At 52.3% G+C, this 20,000-nt stretch overlaps 1 protein-coding gene across 1 annotated transcript; it reads right to left on the reverse strand.

Moving 5' to 3' along the window:
- Positions 1 to 2,145: 2,145 nt before the first annotated feature.
- On the reverse strand, positions 2,146 to 17,823 carry rusc2 (RUN and SH3 domain containing 2; the record flags this gene model as incomplete). The annotated part of the gene is made up of 12 exons (XM_083673751.1): positions 2,146 to 2,348; positions 2,788 to 2,958; positions 3,444 to 4,533; positions 4,978 to 5,024; positions 6,216 to 6,321; positions 6,670 to 6,844; positions 7,228 to 7,304; positions 8,810 to 8,980; positions 9,285 to 9,512; positions 10,823 to 11,467; positions 14,564 to 15,170; positions 16,228 to 17,823. The coding sequence occupies 12 exons, from the start codon at positions 17,821 to 17,823 to the stop codon at positions 2,147 to 2,149; spliced, it is 5,115 nt and encodes a 1,704-aa protein (XP_083529877.1). The 3' UTR covers position 2,146.
- Positions 17,824 to 20,000: the final 2,177 nt, after the last annotated feature.

Consider the following 20,000-nt stretch of genomic DNA (forward strand, 5'->3'; position numbering starts at 1 on the left):
GATCTAGGACTTTATCTGACTCTTACATTCACATTACACAACTGAAAATGGATGACCTGTGTGAACGGGGTCTCAGCTCTATTTAACACACTGATCCTCACCAGAACCTAAGGCCACATGTTAAGCCTGGACGTCACAGGAGGTCACAAGCACTAACTAGAACATGCCCACATAGACACCACAGAAAGGTGTTTGGGTTCTGTTCCAACCCACAAAAATATCCATATACTCTCTCTATTCCCAAAAAATTCTCCCTAGTGGTCAATGAGGATCTCTATGGACACAACCCGTGGCAAAACGACTGGTTGGACGAACCATAGCGTCTATACAACATCCTGTCTGGACCGTGGCCGACGCGACCGGGGCGCGGTGAGTCTGACTGGGCCGTTCTCCCTCGAGTCCCTCGTTAAGCACGTCTCTCATTAAGCACATCCCTTGTTAAGCTCGTTAAGGCATACAGACGAGAACATCACTCTGTTTCTCACAACATTCCACAAATCAGAATCATTTGAAGTGTTATTTAACTTTAAAACGCTATCGTTTCTTTAGAAGAGCCCCGGGGGGCATTATAGAGGCGGCCATGTTGAGGGTCCACCAACACATTCATAAAGACCCAGTGGCTGGAGAGGAAGACCTCCAAAGCTCAGCTCTGTCTCATTGGACATCCTTCCCTTCTGTCCAATCACACGCTTTCCTTGCCAATAAATAACATGATAGGTCAATAAATAAATGGAACCCACAGGTGTGTAGGTCACATCTATCATACCTAACGTGCATGTACGTTAGGTATTATAGATAAACATGTACACATGTACAGCTCAAAGCTAGTAGTTTTTAGCTTCACTTGGGTTCGTCTGTACCAGCGCTAAAATGTCCTCTCCACAAGCTGTGGGGGGGAAGGGGGGGGCAGATTTGGGTCAGGACAGTGGTGAAGGAGGTTGGAGGGGATGGGGGGATGGGGGGGTAAAAGACACAAAACGTTGTCGCTAGGTTACATGCACTACGCCAGGCTCCGCCCTCCTTTCTGCTCCGCCTACAGTGATAGGTCCGTTTATCCCATGATGAGGACGGAGTGAGAGAGAGTTCATTGGCTCGTCCATCGGTGTCAGGAATTCAGTCCGGTCTGCCGGTCTTTCCAAACACTTGCGTTACCATGGCGACGAGCATCCACGGGCGACCAATCAGAGATGAAGTAAGCTCATACCGGGTCTCCGTTGGTTGTTGACTATTTATGTCACATGGTGTGAGATGAGACAGCTGGGAAAAGCCATGATCAGAGAGCATCATGGGGATGGCCCGACGACCTCTGACTTTTCCTTGAACCCCATGCACGTCGGACAACATACAGTAGGTTACATGTGTATAATTGACTGAATTCTATTTATTTATTTATTTTCTTATTTTTGTAACAAAACTACTCTGGTACTAACATCCTACTACAAAGCAGGGGGTCTCTGAGCAGAGCCTTATTCAGTGTGGGTACATCTCTGGTGACTAGCATTAGCTTAGCATTGCATTCAAAGTGTGGCACAGCTAGGTGAATGGTAGCATACTCAGAGCATGGTAAAGCACAGCTAGGCATGGTATATATAATGTGGTTATCATCAGTTGTAGTAGTCCTCTGCTAGCCTTGTCCCATCTGTTAAAGGTTAAGCACGGACAGACAGTCAGACAGACAAATCAGAGGAGGCACTCACTCCTTACAATGTGTGTGTGTGTGTGTGTGTGTGTCTATATCTTGTCTTATCCTGTATTGTCTTTGGATGCATGCATGCTTGAGTAAATGTACTGTACATGCATGTGTGGACGTGTGTGTGTCTGTGTGTGCATGCTTGCCTGTGAGTATATGTACATAAATGTGTGTTTGTGTGTGTGTGTCTGAGTCTTCCTCTGTGTGTGTGTTGTGTAGCATCAGCAGCTCCTCCATTGAGTCTCGTATCCAACATCCAGTGGCTCTCGCTACCCTTTCCTGTTGGTCTTACTTCTCTCTTCACACCCCTGCCCCCTGACCCCCCTGACTCCCCTGACCTCCCAGACCCCCTGGCTCCCCCAGCCCCTCTGGCCCCCAGCCCCTCCGGCCTTCCATGCCCCTGGCTCCCTGGCTCCCCCAGCCCCCGGCCCCCTGCCCTCCCCAAGGCCTGTGGGTTCAGTGTGGTCCCTGGGGCCCCAGGCTGTCGTCCAGGCCGTGGAGGGTGACGTAGATGATGGGCACCAGGCCTCGGCTGGCCCCCAGGGAGCAGAGCAGCCAGTCTGGGTTGGCCCGAGTCACAACACGCAGGACGTCACCCTTATGGAAGCTCAGCTGACCCGGCTCGGTGGCGATGTGGTGACACAGGGCCCGCACCTCACTGATGGAGGGATGGGGGACAGGGAGGGAGAGAGAGGGAAAGAGAGATGGGGGGAGAGAGGGAGAGAGAAAGGAAGAGAGAGAGAGAGGGAGAAGGAGAGGAGAGGTGTGAGCATTACACTTGACTTAGAGATTATACTTATACTTGCACCTGTCAAGTCCTTCAGTGTTGATGAAGGAAAGGAGACAAGGGAAGGAGATAAGACAAGGAAGCTAATTACAACTATTGGTACCCAGCCAAAGACTACAGGCTATCTCTAGACTACACTGTATCTCTAGGCTAGCTGACTAGCCTGTTAGCGTGTTAGCTGGTTAGCGTGTTAACTGACTAGCGTGTTAGCTGACTAGCATGTTAGCGTACCATGGTGCAGGCTATCTCTAGGCTAGCTGGCTAGCGTGTTAGCTGACCAGTGTGTTAGCTGGCTAGCATGTTAGCGCACCATGACGCAGGGTGTCCGGTGTCGGTCTCTTGTGCTGGCGGTGGTGGAGGAGGCGTTTGGTTCTGAGTGGGAGGAGCAGGAAGCTCCGCCCTCTTCCCTGCCCCTGCCCCCATTGTCTGGGCGACGAGGTCCAGCACTGACATGTCCAGGCTCAGCCAACCAGAGGGCAGCCTGGGAGGGACAAACAGAGCAAAAGGAAAACTCATCTGAAAAGTTCCTTGTATTCTTGATATCTAAAATATCGAAATAGCAAGAAAACACCCATCATAGTCTGGTGAGGTGCCGGCTGGCGGGTGAAACTTAAAACATAGAAAGAGAGACGCACATTCTTGCTCTGATGCTAATTATTTATTAAACCAATGTTTCAATGTTTAGGGTTTCAATGAAAAACACAATATAGATATGACATTTCTCCCATAGGACAACATAGAATTCTCTCACTGAACAATAGATGTTAGCTTGTAATGATTTCTGACATGATGACAAACTATCTGAAGACTATGTTACCTCATGTTTAACTCAGGTTTAACAGGTTCTCTACCTGTGTGACTACTACTGGTCTACTCTCTACCTATGTGAGTACTACTGGTCTCCTTTCTACCTGTGGAAGCCTCACCTGCTCCTCTGAGTTTCCTTTCTACCTGTGGAAGCCTCACCTGCTCCTCTGAGTCTTGGCCGGCCTCTGCTCCGCTCCCTCAGCCCGGGACGAGCCCATGCTGGACCCAAACAGCCTGCCCCAGCGCATGCCCTGAGAGAGGCCCGGCGAGGAGCCCTCCTCCTGGGGGACAGGCTGGGCTGCTGCCCCCTGAGGCCCTGGAGGTCCTGGAGGTGCCACCTCCTTCTCCTGGCTGAGGACCGACTCTGGAGGGCTGCCCATCCAGGAGGGCCGTCCCCTGGATCCCGACCCCACCCCCGCCGAGTCCCCCCCACTGGAGCTGCCGCTGCTGCTCTTCCTGGTTCTTCCCCGAAGCTCCTCCCCTTCCTGACTAGACTCCGCCCCTTCCACCACTCCCTCCCTGGGGGGCGGGAGCTGGCTCTGTCGCCGCTCCGCAGACTTCTTCCTCTTCTCGCTCTTGACGAACTTTGACCCCTGGGCAGAGGTGTCGATGTAGACCTGCGAGGACTGCATGAGCTGGTACCACCAGCCCGCCTGCCGGTCCTGCCTCTGACGACCTTCCTCCGCCGACGGATCCCTCTCTCTCTCCCTCCTCCTCTCCTTCTCTCCGTACTCCCCTTCCCCCCCCACTCCCTTGGCTCTGGGCCCCCCTGCCCCCCTCTCCCTCCACAGGTTGGCGAACCCCCCCCCCACCTCCGTCGCCCCCACACTCTCCATCCCCGCCCCCCCTTCCCTCCTCAGCTCCATCCTCAGCCCCTCCCTCCTGGACCCCGCCCCTTCCATCCTCGGCCACGTGCCTTCCCGTCTCAGCCCCGCCCTCTCTCTCTTCCCCGCCCCCCCTTCGCCTTTAGGTCCCACCCCTTCAGCCACGGTAGTGCTCCACCCCCTCATCAGCTGGAAGGTGGAGCGAGCTGATTGGTCGAGGTCCTGCCGGGCGTGACAGAGCTGCTCCTTGCGTCGGAGGTGCTCCTGGCTCTCCTGCAGGAGGCGGGGCTGGAAGAGGAGGTCCAGGTCGAAGGGAAGGAGCGACAGAGGCTGCAGGAGGAGGAGGAGCTCCTCCAACAGAGGCTGGCACGGCCCCTGCGACAGCGGCAGGAAACCCCAGGGATGGTAGTGGGCCGCTATGATGTCTGAGGGACGGACAGGCAGAGAGGAGCATGGAAGTTAATTTAGATTAGACTGAGAGAAGCAGTAGTGTTCTGAATGAAAGGACAGGACTCAGGTTAAAGAACAGGACTCAGGTTAAAGAACAGGACTCAGATTAAAGAGCAGGACTAAAGGTTAAAGAACAGGACTAAAGGTTAAAGAACAGGACATAGGTTAAAGAACAGGACTCAGGTTAAAGAACAGGACTCAGGTTAAAGAACAGGACTCAGGTTAAAGAACAGGACTCAGATTAAAGAACAGGACTAAAGGTTAAAGAACAGGACTAAAGGTTAAAGAACAGGACATAGGTTAAAGAACAGGACTCAGGTTACAGAACAGGACTCAGGTTAAAGAACAGGACTAAAGGTTAAAGAACAGGACTAAAGGTTAAAGAACAGGACTAGAGATGACATCATAGGTGATCGTACCTTCATGTGTGTAGAGATGATTGAACCAGAACTCCAAAGATCGCAAGCTAGAACAGAGAGGAGAGGAGAGTCAGTTATTCTGTCAGTTATTAGTCAGTTAACCCAGAGAGCCAACAAGCATATGGCAAAACAACAACAACAACGACAACCCATAAACTACAGGAGCCAGCAGGATGCAGAGTATAGTCAGCTCCGCACTCACATTATTCCAGATTCACATCTCCGCTAACTGAATCTCCAGAGAACATGATCAAAGCCCAGTCTGAGTGTGTGTGTGTGTGTGTGTGTGTGTGTGTGTGTGTGTGTGTGTGTGTGTGTGTGTGTGTGTGTGTGTGTGTGTGTGTGTGTGTGTGTGAGTGTGTGGAGAGAGAGAGAGAGAGACGGAGTTGGAGGGTGGAGGCCAGAGGAGGCTGGTGGAGGCAGAAATCAGAGGACGGGCTCATTGTAATACATGGAACGGAATAATTAATGGTGTCAAACAAATTTTCATGTTTACTATTCCTCATTCCGTTCCATGCATTACAACGAGCCTGTCCTCCGATTTCTAGCTCCACCAGCCTCCCCTGAGCAGCACTGTTCACAGACATATTTACAACACCAGGAATCCATGAGTAATTATTTGTCTCTACGGCTGGTTTCCCAGACACAGATTAAGCCTAATCTTAATCTGAGACTACCAATCATCTTCAACAGATGATGCTCCAGAATAGATTATCCTTCGTACAATGCAGGATTTATCCCACAAACTTCCTTCTTTCTCGTTTTTGACTGAATATTCTATCTCTTCTATTTGGTGCATAGTGAATTCTTATTCCAGTCACAGCCTCATGGTGATGGGCAGCTTCAGTCCCTCAGCGCGTACACAGCCTTGATCTGCTTCAGTCACTCTCTCTCTCTCTCTCTCTGCTTCAGTCACTCTCTCTCTCTCTCTATCCTCCCTGCTTCAGTCACTCTCTCTCTCTCTCTCTCTCTCTCTCTCTCTCTCTCTCTCTCTCTCCTCTCTGCTTCAGTCACATTTCAAAGGGAAATTAAACTGAGTTTTGTCCGTTAGAACCAACGCTTCTGGGGAGAAGACTTAAGAACAGTGGTGTGATGGAGAGAAGAGGAGAAGGTAGAGAAGAGGGAAGGAGGTAGAGAAGAGAAAAGGAGGTTGTGTGACGGAGAGAAAGTGAGAAGGAGGTAGAGAAGAGAACAGCTGTGATGGAGAGAAGGTGAGAGGGAGGTGTAGAGCGACTTACTTGAGCAGGCCGAAGATGAATGAGTTGAGCCGCATGCTGTGACTGGTGATCTGGGAGTACTGGGACACCTTAGAGACCAGGCCATGGAGCGCTCTAGTGGACGGACCTGGGGGGGGGGGGGGGGGGTGAGACCAGGACTAAACTCCCACATACCGACACTGCATTTTAAGGGAGTGCTGAGTGCCCTTCACCCTCAAATTTCATCATCATCATCATCACTATCATCATCATCATCATCACCATCATCATCTTTTTGTTCTTCATCATCACCATACCTAGCTGTGTGGATGCCTCCACCAGGCACCAGGGCTGGTTGACCTCTGACCTCTAACCTCTAACCTCTGAACTCTGACCTCCATACCTAGCTGTGTGGATGCCTCCACCAGGCTCCAGGACTGGTTGACCTCTGACCTCTAACCTCTAACCTCTGACCTCTGACCTCTGACCTCCATACCTAACTGTGTGGATGCCTCCACCAGGCTCCAGGGCTGGTTGCGGCGCTGTCCAATGATGAGGTCCAGAACGTAGGCCTTCAGCCCGTCCTGCAGGACCTCCCTGAGGGCTGGACACAGGTACTTCAGGATCAGGTGGCCTACGTTAGGACTCACCCAGCTGTTCCCCAGCTTAGCCTGGGAGGGCGGAAGGGGAGGGGGGGAGGGAGGAGGGGGGTGGAGGGAGGAGGGAGGAGGGGGAGAGGGGGGGTTTAGCAAGAACAGGGGGAAGAGGGAGACATTAAGGGAAGGGGGTAGAGAGCAAGAGAGTGAGAAAGTGGGGATGCGAGGGGAAGCAAGAGAAAGACAGAGCGGGAGTTAGAGAAAGAACGGGGGAGAGGGAGAGCAAGAAGAGGGGGAAGAGGCAGAGCAAGAGAAGAGAAGGTGGAAGAAAGATGAGTAAAAGAAAGAGAGTAAAAAAGGAGAAGAAAGAGGTTAAGGCATAGAAAGAGAGACTTACAGTTGACATGTTTTTAAAAGCGTCTTCTGTAGACATGGTGAGAGAGGAGAGAGGACGTTACCTTGACGTCAGGATCCCGACTCGTACCAAAGTGAGCCACGATCAGATCCACAGCTGTGTTGATGGCTTTCACTAAACCTGAGAGGGGAGGGGGGAGGGAGAGGGAGAGGGAGACAGAGAGAGAGAGGTGGTTGAAGCTCTTCACTGTCAAACATGGTCTCGGCAGTAAGTGTCCTAACACCAGCTGAAGTCACTCTCTTTCATCTTATGGTAATCCTCCTCTTCTCTTCTCTTCTCTTCTCTTCTATCTACAAAGCTCATCACACATTCTTTCAACAATGATACATGATAAGGCCCCAATGGCCAACCTCACCACTGCGTCGTAGTACAGAGAGCGATTCTTCATCCCCCTAGCAGGGGAGGCTGGTGGAGGTAGAAATTGGAGGACAGGCCCGGCATAACAATGGGCCCATCCTCCGATTTCTGCCTCCATCAGCCTCCTCTGCTAGATACATAGATATGAACTCAGTACACACCAAGTATGGAACATATCATCAACATACTTAGTGGTGTTTGTGTTACAGTCCCTCCCCCTAACCAACCCTCTGGCACCACCTCGAGGCCACGGCGATCATCGCTGGAGCGCCCAGCCCCCAGTCCGCAACGCACCTGTTCACTATCACCCATCAGCACACCTGCAAATCATTGGCAATCACCTCCCTACAAAAACCCTGCCTGAACTCCACTACAGTTCTCCAGATCGTACTGTATACCTGTATACGGTAAACCTGTCCACGGGACCCGCAGACGCTTCTAGCCCTCCTGAGTATCCTAGCTCTTCCTTGTGTCTGGTCTTTTCCCTTGTGACTCACCTTGTTCTCTTGTGCCCCTCCAGAACCCTCGTCTCCCTTGGACTCCCTTGTTTATCCCTTTCACGGAACCTACCCCTACCCCTCTCTGCTACTGGACTCCCCGTTACTGAACCCCGGACCGGACCCCGACGACCCCTTGGATTATCATTCTCTCCCCGACCCCTCTCAGCTACTGGATCTCCTATTAACGAACCCTGGACCGGACCCCGATGACCCCCCCCCTTGGATTATCCTTCTCTCCCCTACCCCTCTCCCTATTTGTTATTATTAAATACGCCTTCGGGCTATATTCTATCACCCTCTCTGTGTGCCGTCATTTGGTTCTTCAGACGTTCCTGCGTTTGATTCTTCACATTTAGGCTGGAAGGTGGAGAGGGAGTGAAATAGTTACACCTCTAATATGCACACTCACACACACACACCACTCACTAGCCTTAAATATTAGAAGTGTTCAAATGGGTCATGTTTGAAGGACATCCAGTTAAGAGATCAAAGACCAGGAGACTCCCACGCAGTCAGAGAGAGAGGGGGGGGAGTGAGAGAGAGAGAGAGAGAGGGGGGGAGGGAGAGAGAGAGAGAGGGGGGAGAGAGAGGGAGAGGGAGAAGGAGGGAGGGAGAGAGGGAGATGAGAGATGAAGGGGTACTCCACACAAACTGCCGCAACATGAACAGATTATACACACACACACACTCACTCACACACACACACACTCTCACACACACACACACACACACACACACACACACACACACACACACACACACACACACCTCTCTTCTGCTGCAGGTCTACAGAGACGTGTGAGTGTGAGGAAGAGGTGGAGGAAGAGGAGGAGGAGGCGTCAGGGGAGAGGCAGAACTCCTCCGGGGGGCGCTCCGCCAGAGAGAAGTAGTCTGGGAGGAAGTCACTGTAGTACTGCTGCAGCTGCTTCACTGACTGGCCTGAGAACACACACACACACACACACACACACACACACACACACACACACACACAGATGATGAGTAACCACACACATACAAAACACACTCATCGACACAAAGATGCTGTGTAAGGGCAAACTCATCTACACACATACACAGCAGCCCAAGCACACACACACACCTGTGCACACACACACAGCTTCATAGACACACACACACACACATACACACACACACACCTGTGCACACACACACACAGCTTCATAGACACACACACACACACACACACACACACACACACACACACAGACAGGTAAAGCACCGTTGAGGCGGCCCAGGCTGTGACTGGAGGCCGGGGGGAAGTCAAAGACGTTCCTACGGGTGGTTCTTGCCCCCCCGCCCCTACGGCCTAACAGGGGGGCCGCCGCCGAGGACACGCCCCCTGAGGACATGCCCCCTGAGGACACGCCTCCAGAGACCCTCTCCAGTCCCAGGGGGTTTCTACGGCGATATTCCCTCCATTTCAGAGCCTGAGGAGAGAGATGATGTACTGTGGAGGGGGGAGTGGGAGGAGGGAGGGAGGGAGCGGGGGAGGGGGTGGAGGGAGGGGGAGGGGGGGGTGGAGGGGGAGGGGGCACAAAGACATGACACAGACAAAGAGAGGGGGTGAAGAGAGATATATAGAGAGAGAAGGGAAGGGGGGAGACGTACAGAAACATTTGAAGAGAGATGGACAGAAGAAAAGAGGAGTTTGATGACAGAGAGAGGTAGAAGAGAGAGAGAGAGAGGGAAGGAATAAGTGTTCATGACAGGGATGATGGATTTGAAGACAGTGAAAAGAGAGAGAGAGAGAGAGAGAGAGAGTTAGAGAGAGTCAGGAGAGTTGACAGTGTCCATTGTATATAGAGGGACTAAATAAAGGATAAATAACAATATATACCACAGTAGTCAAACAGTATATACAGTCTGTCCCATCACTTTCGGATACCCTGAAACAGGGGGACTATGAATAAAAAGTGTTGTAATTTCTGAATGGTGAAACCAATATGTACACAAATACCATCAAATAAAAGCTATAAATCTCTACTTAGTATAAAAAAGCTATAAATCTCTCTACATAGTAATTGTCTGATTTCAAATCTAATCTTTTGGAGTGTAGAGCCAAAAGAAGAAAACTTGCTTCACTGTCCCATTACTTACACAGGGCACTGTCCCATTACTTACACAGGGCACTGTCCCATTACTTACACAGGGCACTGTTGAAATATGCCGTCCATCCTCAGAGGGACAATAAAGTTGTTACTGTATGTAGGTTTATGAATGTGTTATGTAGGCTTATGAGTGTGTTACTGTATGTAGGCTTATGAATGTGTTATGTAGGCTTATGAATGTGTTATGTACGGTTATGAGTGTTTAAGTCAAGTCAAGGGTCATGCTAAAGACAAGGCTCTAAAGTTAGAGTATCTAAATGACGTCTAATTATTGTAATCATCAACCAGCTCTACCTATCAGAGGTGAGGAGACCAAAGGCTGCCAACAAGTCACTGAGGTCCAACAGAAGACAAAGAAGAGGAAATAAGGACATAAGGAAAGGAAATAAGGAAAGAAAATAAGGAAGGATAGAAAACAGAAAACAGAAGCAGATACATACAGAAAACATGGGGGGGGGGGGGGGGGGGGTACCAGCTCCATCTCTGCCTCCTGTGTGTGTGTGTGTGTGTGTGTGTGTGTGTGTGTGTGTGTGTGTGTGTGTGTGTGCATGCTGAAAAAAAGTCAGGACAAAATAAACAGAACCAAACCGAACCAAAACACGGGACACAGGCCTATTGGACCAACACAGGCATCTGCTAGGACACCTACCATGGTGCGTCCGGGGTCCTGCTCCCTGGCTGGCCTCCAGGGGGGCAGAGGCGTCCATGTGACCCAGAGGACTGAGGCTGTCGCTAGGCAGAGTGGGCAGGGCGGGCAGCGCCCCCCGGTGGTAGCAGTGAGCCTGTACAGGCGGCAGCATGGGGGGCACAGCCCCCCTCTTCACACCCAGGGGGGCAGGCGGAGGGGTGGGGGGCAGGGGGGGCGTGTGGAGGGTCATGAGGCCGGCCGAGAGGGGGCAGGACAGGCTGCGGGGGGGCTGGGGGCTGGGGGTGCAGGTAGAGCAGGTCCCGGAGCTCAGCGCCCCCTGGAGGCGCACGGGGGAGTAGCTGCCCAGCGGGGAGGGCCGGACCGAGCCCGGGGGGGCCACAGCCGTCCCCATGCCCAGGCAACGGTGCATGTCCTCGGCTGCGTCAGCGTCGTCCGCCCCCTCCAGACCTCCAGAGCCAGGGGCAGCCCGGGCCTGCTGCATCCCCGGGACGTAGCCTGTCAGCAGGGGCAGCAGGGCCTGGGGCTGGGCCTTGCTGGAGAGCTGGTGGTGGAAGGTGAAGGGCTGGATGGGGAGGGAGGTGGGACGCTGGTCCTTACTGTAGCGCAACACCCCTGGCCGGCCCTCAGACGAACAGCACAGACCCCCTGGGTGGGAGAGAGGGAGGAAGGGAGGGAGGGTGGGTAGAGGATAGAGATAGAGAGAAAGACAACGAAAGAGAAAGGGGGAGAGAAGAAAAGGTAGGGAAGACAGAGAAACAAGGTCAGGAAAGGTTAGCATTTCCAGATGGCACATTTCTCCATTTTAGCTCTCTCCTCGTCCCTCTCTCCTTATCCCTCTCTCCCCCATCCCTCTCTCCCCCGTCCCTCTCTCCCCCATCCCTCTCTCCCCCGTCCCTCTCTCTCCCATCCCTCTCTCCCCCATCCCTCTCTCTGCCCATCCCTCTCTCCCCCATCCCTCTCTCCAAACATATTTAAAACCCTGATAAAACAACATCTCCAGATAAGAGCTAATTCAATCTGCAGCTAGGAGCTAGCTAGCCTGAACAACCACATTAGAGTGGAGACTAGAGTGCAGATACATACACACACACACACACACACACACACACACACACACAAACACACACACACGCACACACACACACGCACACACACACACTCACTGGAGAGAGAAACACAAGCATGCCCCGTCATGACTCAGAGACAGTCAACAGTCCTTGTCACAAACAGCCATGGCCCAGCAAGAGGGTGTACTGTGACAGGAACACACACACACACACACACACACACACACACACACACACACACACACACACACACACTGACACACACAGACCTAGACACACACACACCCACTGAAACACACACACACACACACACACACACACACACACACACACAGGGAGAGTAGACCTGGAGATACTGCGTCACTCAGTCCCACTGCAGAAACACCAGAGGGTAAACCAGCCCATGTCTGTGCCTCTTCTCGTTGTCAGTGTCTGTATATTTCAGTGTGTGTGAGCTCTCAGCGTGGTAGGGAGTGTGTGTGTATGTGTGTTGCTCGATCCAGCCGCTGCGTGAGCCACGGGGGTGTGTGTGACGTAGATGACATTGCGCAAGCTGTTTGTCTCACATGCTCAGGCCCTCAGATGTCAGTGGAGGTAGTGCAGTGACAACTCTCCACCACACGAGGCAGCATTGACCTGGGTACAGTTACACCTTTCTACCACACGAGGCAGCATTGACATGGGTGCAGTGACGTCTCTCTGCCACCAAAGGCAGTGTGGAGCCACTGTAGCAGGGCCAGGGACGCCCATGACTGAAATAAGATAATAACATAAGAAAATAACACTGCCTCTCTCAGCCCTCTCTCTCTCTACCAACCACTCCCTCTCTTTCTTCTCTCTCTCCCTCTCTCTTTTTTCTCTCTCTCACTCTCTCTCTCTCTCTCTCTCTAACAACCTCTCCCTCTCCCTCCTCACCTATTATCTACGTGCATGGATACCAGCTGAGACTAACTGTTACCAGCACAGCACCCCCTAGAGGGCTCCTCAGCAGACACATCCTCTACCAGCTGAACCTTACAGCCGCTCTCTCTCTGTCCCTCTCATCTTCCCTAAGCACAGCTGGGGAAACAGGACATTCCATTCAGAATCCTCAGACACTTAATGTTCCGGAGCAGTCTCACTGGAATTCCAAGCGTTCCGACGGCCTGGAGCCAAGGACGAGTGTGTTGTTATTAGTAGACACACAGGGTGGTGGTGGTGGTGGTGGTGGTGGTGTGTGTGTGTGTGTGTGTGTGTGTGTGTGTGTGTGTGCCTGTTTTTCTTTCCCTTTCTTGTTCTTTCTCTCATCTCTTGTCTCTCTCTATCATGGTCTCTCCCTCTCTCTCCCTCTCTCTCTCTTTCAGGGAAGTCCCTCTACATACAGCAAGTTTTACAGCATACTGTAATACAACAGATACTGTCAACTCTCTCTCTCTCTTTCTCTCTCAAATGAGATGAGTTACTGAAACTGTTGCTGCTACTGTTCATATAAATATAGATATCACCACATGTGTTCTTACATAGCTAGTACTGTTACAGATACAGATATCCCCACATACATGTACACACATGCACACTCATGCTCGCGCTCTCACTCTCTCACTCTCTCTCACACACACACACACACACACACACACACACACACACACACACACACACACACACACACACACACACACACACACACACACACACACACACACGCATACCTAAGTCATACCAGGCTATTGTTGGGTACAAATCATCACCTGTCCTCACACACAAGGCTGGTGGTGGCTATGGGCAGGGGTGGGCTCAGCCCAGCCAAACGTGCGTCTTGCCCACCCATTCCGGGGGCGTGTTTGAATGTTTAATCTCATATTTGTATTTGCTAACAGGCTAACACACATACAGGCTAACAGGCTAACACACATACAGGCTAACAGGCTAACAGGCTAACACACATACAGGCTAACACACATACAGGCTAACAGGCTAACACACATACAGGTTAACAGGCTAACACACATACAGGCTAACAGGCTAACACACATACAGGCCGTCCCAGCCCGGCTCTTTCTTCTGGTCCTGTTTTCCTCAAGCGTCAACAGAAGACTAGGAGATGACTACAGCAAAGTCATTCAGTATGGTGCCAGTCTGGTTAGGTGTCAAGGAGCACACACACTTACACTATCACACACGACGTCACTACAGTTATCAATGATCAACCAGACAGGTACAACCGTTGACCTCTGACCTTATGACATAGGAAGGAAGCACTACTTACACTCAGCCTACATGTATTGTAATATTAGATTATTGATTTACTGTCATACTGGCACAGCCTTGGCCTGTTACTCTTCAAAGCAAACTTGACATTTCTTAAAGGGACAATCTGGGATTCAAACAACAACAAAGCGGTCATCCTACCACCACTTTTTTAGTAAACAAAAAAAACTTGGGGCTCAAATTCATAGACTGTGCTGTGGATGCAAGCACTGACAGTCCATGAGATCAAATTGATAGTTTTACCTATACTAGAAACATTTATAAGTTATATTCTCTAAGAATCAATGGCTATGTAAACATTCATTTAAAAGTAAAAAAATGTATATACCAATCCCAGATTGCCCCTTAGAACTCACACACAAAACAGCTGAAGGTGTCTGCATCCACCCCCTCCCTCTCACCTCCCTCCCCCAGGAGAGGCTCTCACCTTCAGCCTTGGAGCGTGTCTCTCTGGCCCCCAGGCCCAGGGAGTGGCTCTCCACGTTGCCCTGGCTGTAGCAGCGTGTGAAGGTGCCTGGGAGGGGGCCGAGGCTCGGACACCTGCCAAGCTGCTCCAGGATGGGGGAGAAGTCGGCCGAGGAGTGGGAGTGGGCCGAGTGTGTGGAGGAGAAGGGGTCCCCCCCCGCCCCCCCCGTCCTCAGAGAGGGGGACCCCCCCGAGCCGTTCCGTCTCTTGCTCCTGGCAATCTCTGCGAAGGAAGTGACCCGTGGCGGAGGGGGCGTAGCCTGGGCGGCACCGTCGCTGAGCCCGATTGGACAGCTCAGCATGCGCTCCAACGAACCTAGGCGAGGGGGCGGAGACTTGTCCAGGTTGCGGTCGTAGCTACGGGAACGGGGGCGGGACCCAGAGGCCACACCCCCGATGATGGCCCGGCCAATCACGGGAGGGGAGACATTGACGTACACCTGTCCCTGGATCACGCTAGACACAGAGGCTCCTCCCCCTCCTCCTCCGGCGGCGCCCTGTGGATGCTCCTCCCTCTTCTCCTCCTCCTCTTCATCTTCCTCTTCGTCATCCTCTTCGTCATCATCACACTGGCCGGAAGAGACACAGATGGATTAGAGGTTAGATAAAAAACCTGAGCAAACAAACAGAAACAGCACACACACACACACACACACACACACACACACACACACACACACACACACACACACACACACACACACACACACTAATACACACACACACACACACACACACACACTAATATACACACACACACAGTATTATAGAATAAAATAAAGGGCTGGTGGAGGCTGGTGGAGGTAGTCCTCCAATCGTCCTCCGATTCCTCTACTGGTGGAATCCTGGTCTTATCAACACAATACGAGTGGATGGCTACATTTCTGTAACACCTTGATTAGTGAACGCCAGCATTTAACACCAGCTCATCCCTGCATATGATCTGTGTCTTCGTCTCAGCTAAGGAACAGCTAATACTAGTGAGACTAGTTCTGTCATTCAAGTCTTATTATAACCTATAACCTTATTATAAACGTGGGCCTATGGGGTCTAAACTGGAGACAGTAGCATTGATATACTGTTTTCATATCCAGTTAGCTTGACTTTATGATCACTTTATGATCCACAGCAGCCGTGCAGATCTGAAATAACCCCCGGCAACGGTGGACCGGGATGACACCCCTGCTCTAAATAGAGCCTGTCTTTGTAGCGTCGACACACATTCTGTCTCAGGGCGGCTGACAGCAAGGGGACTGGATCTGGGGCAGAGTCTCCAGGAATACTCCCAGCTGTCAGACCACGCAGAGACATTTCATTTCCTGCAAAACTGCTGCTGTATAAACATGTCACTTCCTCTCTGTCTCTCTCTCTTTCTCTCTCTCTCTCTCTCTTCCAGCTCTCTCTCTCTCTCTCTTTATCTCTCTCCCCCTCTCTCTCACCTTTCTGGTACAAAACAACTCAAGTGGAATGTTGGATGAAATGAACACACTGACTTCACATGATCACAAGACACACTTGACATTGAATACTTTCCTCCAGTTTTAATTTTTTTAACTTTTTATCTCAAATCAAAACAAGAGCGACTCCGAACATAAACACAAGCCTCTTGTCCTCCGAGACACTTACCCTTGCTGACTCTCCCTGCTCCTCTTCCTCCTCCTCCTCCTCCTCCTCCTCCTCCTCTTCCACCTCCCCCTCTCCCCCTCTTCTGAACAGGTAGTACTCGGTGGGCTGCGTGGGGGTGGGGCTTCCCTTGCTGTGTTCGTCGGAGCAGCTGGTGACGGAGGATCCCGCGGGGCTCGGGGACGACTGGGATGAGAGGTCACAGGTCACCAGCTTGTAGTAGTTCTGCGTGGCCACCACCAGCCGCGCCTGACTCTGCAGGCAGGAAGTGAGGTCGCCGGCGGAGCCCGACTGAACATGATAGGAGTTGCAGTTGGCGTCCAGGTCCAGTGCCCCCTGGTGTTCGACCGAGCAGGTGCAGGTGGAGGAGGAGGGGTGTGGGTGGGGGTCCTGGAGGAGAGGCAGGGTGTTCCCGGGGCAGGGGGGGTGGTGGGGTTTGGGTTGGGGGGGCTCTGTGGGGGAGGTTTGGAGGTCTAGGTAGAAGGCCCCCCCTCCCCCTCCACCCCCCCGCCCTGCCCCATCCTGCTCGGACACGGAGGAGCGCTCCGTGGAGCTGTTGAGGTTAGCGGGGGGGGCCAGGGGGGCTGAGGGGGCCGGTGGGGGGGGGAGAGGCTTGGCGCCTGGGACCCCGTTGTTCAGCTTGTTGTAGATGACGCTGAAGTTGACCAGCACACCGTCCGAGCTGTTGCAGGAGGAGTCGCTGGCGTAGCCCCGCCCACACTCCCCCGACAACGCCTCGGGAAACGCCTCGATGAAGGGTTCCGGGTAGTTCTGGGACAGGCCGCAGCAGGAGCAGCGCTGATTGGCCGAGCCGGTGGAGGAGGAGTCGGCCTGGCTGCTGCCCCTCCCACGCCTCATGGGGTGATCTTCATCCTCCTCCTCCTCCTCTTCCTCACCCCACTCCTGCTCCCCGCAGTCCATGGAGAGGGTGGAGCCGCTGCTGCCGTGGCGACGCTGGCTGCCGTCCAATCCCAGCAGGTCTAGGTGGGCGGAGAGGTCGGAGGTGGTTCCACCCAGGGTGCCGTGCAGCAGGAAGGGCTCGGGCATGAACGGCAGGTCGTGCAGGTGGAACGGCGCCACCCCGTTGTTGTCATCATCCTCGTCGTCGAGGGCGGAGTTTGTGTCACCATGGAGATGGAAGGAGGAGTCCTCCAGGTAGCCGTTGAGGTTGTGGGCGTCGTCCTCCTCCTCTTCCTCCTCCTCCTCTTCATCGTCCTCCGTGGCAAGCAGGAAGGGGTTGCGTCGCAGGGGGTAGGGCCTGGCCTTGACCCGGGGCAGCGTGTGAGCGCTGATTGGCTGTTCCTCCGAGTTACTGGAGGTGTAAGACGAATCGTCGCTGGCTGTGCTGCCTCCTCCTCTTCCTCCTCCTCCTCCGGTCTGGATCAGGCTGCTGTAGAGCAGTGCCTCCCTCTGGAGCAGGTCTCTTTCAGGGAGGGAGGTGGTTCGGCTGAGCCCCAGGTTCTCTGGAGGGCTAAAGGGGTTGCTCCTCTTCAGGGAGCCCCCGCAGACGCCCTGGCGAGCCCCCGGCACCTGGCAGTGGACCAGAGGGATGTGGTGGACGATCAGGGTCTCCCCCATCAGCGGAGGAGGGCTCTCCATGGTCCCCTGGATGGGGTGGGGGTGTTGGGGGGTGGGGGGGTAGGGGAGAGGGCTGTGTGGGGGGGTAGGGGTGATGGGGGGGTAGGGGTGGGATGCAGGTAGAGAGGTGTAGGGGGTTTGTTCAGACGATGGGGGCTAGGCCCGTGGCTGGCAGGCCTGGGAGGTGGAGCGAGGGGTCCGGGAAGTCGACTCCATGGTCAGAGAGGTACATCTGGAGGAGGGAAGGAGGGAGAGAGAGACAGGGGGGGAGAGGGAGAGAGAGAGAGAGGGGGGAGAGAAAATACATTATATTTAAGACATACAGTTAGGTCCATATATATTTTTGTTATTTCAGCTGTTTAGCATATTCAAGTTACAGTTATATAATGAACATAGGCTTAAAGTGTAAAGGTTTAGGAATTACAGATCTTTTATATGTAGCCTAGAGGTTAGAGAGGCCGGCCAGCAATCAGGAGGTCGCTGGTTCGATCCCCACTCTAGGAGGGAGCCGGATGTGAGCTGGTAACTGGAAGGTTACTGGCATCATATCTAAGGCTGCTACCACTGCCGTTGTGCCCTTGAGCAAGGCACTTAACCCCTAACTGCTCCAGGGGCGCTGGAATATGGCTGACCCTGTGCCCAGAGCCCAGAGCTCTGTTCTCCCTTGGGGGTGTGCACGTGTGTTGTCTTGGGGGGGGGGGGGGTGCACGTATCAAATTCCTACAATTGATGAAAATTTATTGCATGGCCAAATAAAGTTCTTCTTCTTCTTCTTCTTTTTCAAGGGACCAAAAGTAATTGGACAATTGACTCAAAAGCTGTTTCATGGACAGGTGTGGGCTATTCCTTTGTTATTTCTTTATCAATTAAGCAGGTAAAAGGTCTGAGTTGATTCCAAGTGTGGCATTTGCATTTGGAAGCTGTTGCTGTGAACGCACAACATGCGGTCAAAGGAGCTCTCAATGCAAGTGAAACAGGCCATCCTTAGCTGCAAAAACAATAAATCCATCAGAGACATAGCGGCAACATTAGGAGTGGCCAAATCAACAGTTTGGTACATTCTGAGAAAAAGAATGCACTGGTGAGCTCGGCAACACAAAAAGGCCTGGACGTCCACAGAACACAACAGTGGTGGATGATCGCAGGATCCTTCATATGCTAAAGAAAAACCCCTTCACAACATCCAGCCAAGTGAAGAACACTCTCCAGGGGGTAGGCATATCATTATAGAAGACTTCACAAGAGCAAATACAGAGGGTTCACCCCTCAAAGTCTAAGGGGTCAGTTAGACTTTGCCAAAAAACATCTAAAAAAGCGAGCATTTGGTGATGTCCATGGGTTCCAGACTTCAGGCAGTCATTGCCTGCAAAGGATTCTCGACAAAGTATTAAAAATGAACATTTGATTTATGATAATATTAATTTGTCCAATTACATTTGAGCCCCTGAAAATGGGGGTCTGTGTATAAAAATGGTTGCAATTCCTAAACGTTTCATACGTTATTTTTGTTCAACCCCTTGAATTAAAGCTGAAAGTCTGCCCTACAATTGCATCTTGATTGTTTCATTTCAAATACATTGTGGTGGTGCCAAAATTATGAAAATTGTGTCACTGTCCAAATATTTCCGGTGTACTGTAACACACTCATACAGATAGACAAACACTAATGCAACACAGCCCAGTTCCAGAACACATAACATCAGAGAGACTAACTCTCTTTACAGCAGTGAGGTTCCCAAAATATGTGTCTAATTAAAGGGCCTTGTCTCACACACACACACACACACACACACACACACAGCGGAGGGTGAGTCACTGCCATGTGAACTGGAAACAGTGACATCCTCCTTGTTACACACACACACACACACACACACACGACTGCCAAACAGGGAGATGAGCTCACAGAGTTGGTCTGTCTCTCTCTCTTACACACACGAGGGGAGGCAGAAGGGAGGCACAGACGCCATGACGGAATCCCCACACCCCACTTCCTGTCTCCCTGCCAGCTCTACGAGTCACACAGGAAGTAGTTAGTGGATCATCTCCTTACGTAACAGTCTGCCATGGACGGATCCCTCTCTTCTCCTCCTCCTCCCTCTCTTCTCCCCCTCCTCCACCTATCATCCCTCCATCCTGAACTATCGCTCCCACTCTCCTCCCTCCCTCTCTCCCCTCCCTCTCTCCCCTCTCTCCCT

The sequence above is a fragment of the Argentina silus genome (genome assembly GCF_951799395.1).
Source record: "Argentina silus genome assembly, chromosome: 7".
NCBI lineage: Eukaryota > Metazoa > Chordata > Actinopteri > Argentiniformes > Argentinidae > Argentina > Argentina silus.